General features: G+C 62.9%; 1 protein-coding gene across 1 annotated transcript; it reads right to left on the bottom strand.

Moving 5' to 3' along the window:
* Positions 1 to 1,334: 1,334 nt before the first annotated feature.
* Positions 1,335 to 6,108, bottom strand: SMO (smoothened, frizzled class receptor). The gene is made up of 12 exons (XM_086610272.1): positions 5,844 to 6,108; positions 4,826 to 5,031; positions 4,440 to 4,649; positions 4,190 to 4,362; positions 3,775 to 3,994; positions 3,545 to 3,668; positions 3,368 to 3,460; positions 3,069 to 3,177; positions 2,725 to 2,910; positions 2,229 to 2,377; positions 2,013 to 2,147; positions 1,335 to 1,882 (listed from the first exon to the last, which is right to left on the bottom strand). Exons 1-12 carry the CDS (start codon positions 6,106 to 6,108, stop codon positions 1,335 to 1,337), a joined length of 2,418 nt encoding a protein of 805 aa, XP_086466398.1.
* Positions 6,109 to 7,133: the final 1,025 nt, after the last annotated feature.

Genomic DNA, 7,133 nt, shown 5'->3' with positions numbered 1-7,133 from the left:
GGCAGTTTGAAGCAGTTTAAAGGGTTTTTTTAGGCAGTTTGAAGTGGTTTAAAGGGGTTTTTAGGGCAGTCTGATGCAGTTTTTAAAGCAGAAGTACAACTTTTGGGAGAAAGGACAAAACCCCGCGACGTTTCCCACGCTCCGTACCTCCCCAAAGAGCCCCGAGGCAGCTGCTGGCATTGGCAACTTGGCAAATTTAATACTGATAGAGGAGGGTTTTCCTTTAGGCAGCAAAAAATGAACCTGTGGAGGTCACCGGGGCAGCGAGAAAGCCCAGAGCCTCCCGGGATTCAACAGAGATGCATACAGGGATAACGGACGGATACAAAACACCAGCAGGGACTGGACTCCTACCTCAGGGCTTGGCCGGGTTCGCTGTAACTTGGGTTTTTTTCTTAATAAAAATTATAAAAAGCTTTGCTCAGGCGTTTGGTGCACCCGGACAGCAAAGGTGACCCCGTCTCACCTCGTGCACCCCGGGGTTTTAAAATTCCATTACATTTTTTGCATCACAGCTCGGGGAACATCTGTGCACCCCCACACGGCTCCACATCTCCGGTGGCCGGGGACCACCGTCCCACCAACCCTCCAGTTTGGGTCTGGTTCTCTGGGGGAGCCAGAAGGCACTTTGGGACCCCTGAAGAAATAGGGGTGCACCCAAAAAAAAACGGGTGCACCCCCAGGGATGCTGCTGCCACCCCACGTCGCGTAGGCTCCGCTCATCCCGCTCTCGGCCGCAGCACCCAAGCTAAGGCCGCGCTCGGTCGTCGCGTCTCGGTGTATTATACAAAGATGAAAAAATGAAAAATTTTAAAAAAACAAACCCCCTATTTGCACAAGTTTTTGTAAGCTCTACGTACCATCTAGCCATGGGTTGGGGGCAGAGGGTGAGCAAGGGGTGTCAGCGGGTCCCAGCTCCCCAAAATGTACCCTGACCTACGCTCGCTGTCCTGGGGGTGCCACCCGCTCCCGTCCCCTTCAGGGGCAAAACCAGTGTCCCCTTGTCCGTAAATCCCTGCGGGACCTGGGTGGGGTTTGTTCCACTGACACCTCGTTTCTCTTCTCCCAGCCATGCCGGGGCAGGGGACGACCCCAAAACTCTTCTGCCGGTGTCTTGCCAGGCTGGAACGCACATCGAGTCTGTCCAGGTGACGCGGGGACAAACGCGGCCCTCCGAGGGGACAGATCAGCCATGGCCGGGCTGGAGGGATCCTCGGGAGCAGCCCCGACGTGACGGGGTGGGCTTCGGTGTCCCCTCGCCGGCTGCCGGTGCCGGATGAGGTTTTGGTCTCACCCCAGTGTCCCCGCCGTCCCCTCGCAACACCCCGACGGGCTCAAAAGTCCGAATCGGCGTCCAGCAGCTCCGCGTCCACCAGGTTGGTCCGAGAGTGGATGGGGGCCAAGCCGGCCCGTCGGCCCTGAGTCCTGGGCCCCCCGCCGCGGGGCAGGGCGCTGGGGTCGGGGGGCCAGAGTGGACCCCCGTTGTGCTGCCGGCGCCCGCTGCTGGGGCCGGGGCTCTCCTCCTCCGGGAACCCGCTCTCGGGGCAGAAGGGGTTGCTGATGAGGTGGAAGACGTCGGCTCTGCGGCGGCCATCCCACGGCCCCCTGGCAAAGGGGGCTTCGGGCTGGCCAGGCGGGATCCCAGGAAGGACATCGGGAGTGAAGGCGACCAAGCAGGGCTGGCGGGGCAGCCGGGGCAGGCGAGGGACGGCACTGGGGGCCGGGGGGGCTGCAAGTCCCCCCAGGCAGCGCTCGGGACCCGGGCACACCTCCTTCTTCTTCTTCTTCTTCCTCCGCTGCTTCTTGCGGCCGCTGCGCTTCTGCAGCTCAGGGGAGACGTCGGCCTCCACCACCCAGAGGTTGGCCCTCTCCTCCGGCGGCACTGCGGAACACAGGACGGGACGGGTGAGGGTGGCCGCATCCTGCCCCGTGCCCCCTGCCAGCCCCAACACCCCTCAGCTCAGCTCATCTCACCCCCCCAGAGATGTCCCACACTGTCCCCAAGGACTTGCCAGGGGTGGCCACGGGTGTCACGGAGACGTCCTGGGGCAGGATAGCCCCTCTCCTGGCCACCATCTTGGTGACGTGCTGGGCCCACGCTGAGGACACGTCGGCCGACGGCTCGTTGATGTCGAAGGCTAAACCGGCTGCAAGGACAACAAGGGAGCCCCGGTCAGGGTGGGGACCCTGGGGTGCTGCCGAGGCAGCCCCCTCCCACGGGCACATACCCACGGGGCCGTCGTGCGAGACAGTGTGCAGGCTGAAGGACAACTCCTGGCCTGGGTCGCGCAGCAGCTCCTTGCGCTTGGAGAAGGCTTTCGCGATCATCTTGCTCTTCTTGATCCTCTTGGGCTGGTCATCGCTCTGCCCCGTCAGCCTGGGGACACGGCAGGTCAGGGCAGGGACACGGGGTGGCCCAGGGGACACACAAGCCCAGGCATTGCAGCAGGGGGCACAGGGACCCTCCCCATCTCCCTCCTCTCCTCTGGAGAGGGACATTAAGGGCTGGGAACTGCGTTGGATGGGTCCCCTGGGGATGGAGGTGTCCTACAAACAAGGACAAAGCGAGAGAGGCCACCCCATTCCCAAACCGCTGTCTGCTGCAAGCCCACAACTCATTGAACTGACCGACAAAAGTCTGGGGATGACCTCCAACATCTCAGGACATTGGAGGGGGGGCAGGAAGGGTCACACAGAGCTGGGGTGACATCCCCGGGGTCCCACCTGCACCAGGTGCGCTTCCAGATGAGCAGGGTGGCCTTGGTCCAGACCCAGGTGCTCATGGAGACGCCAGTGCCGAACATGGCAAAGAGGTTGATCTTCTCCACCAGAAGGCTCGGCCGGTTCTTGATCTCACAGTCCGGGATGGGCTTGTTGGTCTGCGTGGCGATGGTCACGTTGGCCTCGCACCTGCGGGGACAGAGGCAGGACGGTGGCCATAAGGAGGGGGACACCCAACGACACCCCACAGCTCTGCGGAGCGGAGATGCAGTGGTAACACTGGTGGGGGACATGGGGCTCTCACGCCACGAGCGCCCCACTCGCCCTCCCGTCCCCGTCCCACTCACAGGACGTATTCCCGAAAGCTGCGCTCCCACTCCGCCTGGTTGAAGAAGTCATAGAAGTGGCAGCCAAAAGTGATGAAGACGAAGCCGAAGGCCAAGAAGCCAAAGATGCCTGGAAGAGAAGTGGGACATCCCTGGTTTAGCCGGACCCCAGTGACAAAGAAGCTGCACTGAGGCCGTGCCGCTGTCACCACAGCTTTATCCCGGGGAAGGCGGGATGGGGCTGTCCGAGTTCAGGGGACAAAACATCCCCATTCCCACCCAAATTCCCCTGGAAATGGCGCCCATGGAGCCCCGCTCACCCAGCCGCAGCATGGTCTCATTGATCTTGCTGGCCGCCTTCTCGCTCAGCAGCCCGGGGTGGTTGCTCTTGATGGAGAAGAGCGTCATGACCCCTGCAGTGGAGGGATGAGGTGGTCAGGGTAGGGGGACGCACCCGCTGTGCCCCCGTCCCCGCGCCGGGGCGAGATTGCACCTACCCCGGATGAGGAAGTAGCCCCCGACGATGAGGACGAGCCCGATGGGCGCCAGGACGAAGCCGGCCCGGTAGCGGTAGTTCTTGTAGCCCACAAAGCAGATGCCGCTGACAGAGTCACCATCCACCTGGCAGAGATGGGGACGGGGGGGTCAGTCGGCTGCGGCCACCCCTCCCTGCGCACGTCACCCTGGCAGGGAACTGCCGGGACACGCGGGATCATGGTCCCGTTACCTGCGCCACGGCCAGGATGGCCACGGTGAGGACGAAGGGGATGGACCAGGTGATGAGGTGGAAGTAGGAGGTCTTGCCCAGCAGTGGCTGGTAGGTGGTGCCCAGCGCCTTGAAGGAGGTGTGCCAGGCGTAGGTCAGCATGACGAACCAGATGACACCCGACATCAGCGAGTAGTAAACGATGACGAAGATGATGACGCAGGAGAGCGTCTCATTGGAGCTACGGGGAGAGGGGAGACAGGAGCGTCACCAACCTCCGTCGGGGGACACAGGGAGAAAGGGGGTGTCTCCTACGCCAAGAGTGGAGCATCCTCCATGCTCCCAAGAGGCCAGGAAACCCTAAGAGCCCTCCTTGGTCCTGAGGACACCTCTTGGCATGTGGCCAGGGCAGGATGGGGACGAAGGTGACACGTACGTGGGTTCCCCCAGCCGCATGGTGCCATCAGCCCGGCACACGATCTCGTCACGGGCACCATCCATGAACTGCGCCAACCAGCCGATGCTGCCCACGAAGAAGCAGGCGTTGACGTAGAAGAGGATGACGGCAGGGTAGCGGTTAGAGTTCCTCCAGTCGGCGACAAACGTGGCCTGGCGGTGGGGAGAAAGGGACAGTTTAGTGCCCGGTCTCCTTCTGGGGACACCTCCCTGTGCCTGCCGTATCTCACCAGGGTGAAGAAGGTGCAGAAGATGGTGACGGAGCTGAAGGCGGCGATGTAGACGTGCATCTCGCGGTGCTCCTTCTCGGTGAAGAGCGGGTTCTGGCACTGGATGCCGCAACCCTCCACGTCCTCGTACCAACTCTTGGGGTTGTCCGTCCGCACCAGCGGCGCCTCGCACTGCCCCGAGCTGTTGAACTTGATGTTCTGTACCTCGTTCTGCCAGAGGAAAAGCAGCACCATGAGGAGGAGGAGGAGGCACCCCCACAGCGAAGGCTGCGCTGCTGGGGTGGACATCGGTCCCCCACAGAGGGCTGGCAACAGCTCCCGCTGCCCCGTGGGGATCTGGAGCTGGTGGCGGGGCGTGTGTCCATCCCACCATGTCCCCTCCGTACCGGGCATCCCTCGGGGAAGCGGTCGGGCGTGCACTTGAGGAAGTCGGGCCAGCCGCGCTCGCGCTCCACGATGGTGCAGGGCGCGCGGGTGGCCTGGCAGAGGGTCTGGCTGGGCAGCTCCACCTGCCCGTCCTCGCACTTGGGCATGTAGACGGCGCAGAGCAGGGGCTGGATGACGTCCCAGCAGCGCGGGGCGTTGCGCAGGCCTGCGGGGACAGCGCCGTCACCCCCCTGGGGGACACATCGGCCCCCTCCGCTGGCCCCCCCGCCCCGCAGCCCCCCCGGCTGCACAGGGACGTGGGACGGGGCGGTTGCCGGCCGTGGTGGTGGGGAGCACCGGCACCATCCGCCCTGGCAACTCGGCACGCATGGCACCCGGACACCCCTGTCAGTAATGCCCCTGGGGTGCCATGCCCGTCCCCAGGTCCCTGCTATACTGCTCCCCCTCTATACTGCACCCACCCCCAGGCCCCTGCTACACAGTTTTCTATACTGTACCTGTCCCCAGGCCCCCACTATACCGCTCCCCTCTATACTGTACCCACCCCCAGTCCCCTGCTACAGTTTTCTATACTGTACCCGTCCCCAGGCCCCTGCTATACTGCTCCCCTCTATACTGTACCCATCTTTAGTCCCCTACTACACAGTTTTCTATACTGCGCCCACCCCCAGGCCCCTGCTACACAGTTTTCAATACTGTAGCCATCCCCTCTCCCCCACTACACCACCCCCCTCTAGACTGCTCCCAGCCCCAGGCCCCTGCTACAGTTTCCTACACTGTACCCGTCCCCAGGCCCCCACTGCACCACTCCCCTCTATACTGCTCCCCCTACGCTGCACCCGAGCCCCCTCTATAGTGCCCCCACCCCCTGTCCCCCTCTATAGTGCCCCCCGGCCCCGTGCTCCCCCCCAGCCCCCATTACACCCCCCGGTGCCCGTCGCGGGCCTTTCCCCGACTCCCGACCGTGTGTGTGTGTGTCCCCCCCCGCCCCCGCCACCCCGCGCTCCAACTCCGTACCGGACCAGAGCAGCAGCTTTCCGTGAGCCTCCTCCTGCGAGGCGGAGTCGGCGGCCAAGACCGTGGAGGTGGCGGCGTAGGGCAGCGCCGAGCCCAGGCAGGCTCCGTACCGCAGCCGCTCGCAGGACGCCGGGCGGCGGCACCGCTCGGGCACGGCCGCGGCGGAGGCGTTGAGGGAGGGGGCGGCGGGGCAGCGGCGGCCGCCCAGCGCCAGCGCCATACCCAGCGCCAGCGCCCACCGCCACCCGCCGCCCTGCGCCGCCATCCCGGCCCGCGCCGGAGCTACGCGGGCGGCCCGGCCCCGGCCCCCGCCATGCCCCGACGCCCTTTGTTGAGCTCGCCGGGAGCGGAGCGGGGCCGCTCCTCCTCCTCCTCCTCCTCCTCCTCCTCTTCTTCTTCCCTCGGCGCGGCCCGGCCCGCCGCGGCCCCGCGCCCCCCGCCGGGGCGGGCTGAGGAGAGGCGGCGCGGCGGGAAGGGGCGGGGGGCGGCCGCTCTTGAGGGGAAAAGTGGAAAAGTGACTTTTTGTGAGGAAAAAGTTACTTTTTTTTGAGGTAGGAAGGGGGCCGGCCGCTTTTGAGGGGAAAAGTGCCTTTTTGTGAGGAAAAAGTTACTTTTTTTTTGAAGCGGGAAGAGGGGGGCGGCCGCTTTTGAGAGGAAAAGTGGCTTTTTGAGGGGAAAAGTGGCTTTCTTTGTGAAGAAAAAGTTACTTTTTCTGAGGCGGGAAGGGGGGGTGGCCGCTTTTGAGGGGAAAAGTGCCTTTTTGTGAGGAAAAAGTTACTTTTTTGGAGGCAGGAAAGGGGGGCGGCCGCTTTTGAGAGGAAAAGTGCCTTTTTGTGAGGAAAAGTTAGGGTTTTTTGGAGGCGGGAAGCGGGGGGGGACGAGTTTTTGAGGGGGAAAGTTGAGTTTAGGGAGGGAGAAGTCGCTTTTGGGAGGGGAGATGTGGCTTTGGAAGGAGGAGGAGTCGCGTTTTCGGAGGAGAAAGGTGGTTTTTTTCTCCGAGAGAAGTTGGATTTGGGAAGGAGAGGGGAGAGGTTCTGGAGGGGGGAGTTGGTTTTGAGTGGGGAAAGTCGGGTTTTGAAGGAGAAAAGTCGAGTTTGGCCAGGGTAGAAGTTGTTTCGAGGAGCAAAAAGTTACTTTTGAGGGGAAAAGTTGCTTTTTTGGGAGGGAAGTCACTTTTAGGAAGGGAAAGTTGGATTTAGGGGGGGGAAGTTGCTTTTAGGGGAGGAGCCATCACTTTTCGGAAAAGAAAAGTTGCCTTTGGGGAAGCGAAGCCACTTTTGGGGAACAAAA

Source organism: Tauraco erythrolophus, chromosome 4 (assembly GCF_009769465.1).
Source record: "Tauraco erythrolophus isolate bTauEry1 chromosome 4, bTauEry1.pri, whole genome shotgun sequence".
NCBI lineage: Eukaryota > Metazoa > Chordata > Aves > Musophagiformes > Musophagidae > Tauraco > Tauraco erythrolophus.
Note: the sequence above shows the minus strand (reverse complement) of the source record. Positions and strands in the feature narration are given on the sequence as shown.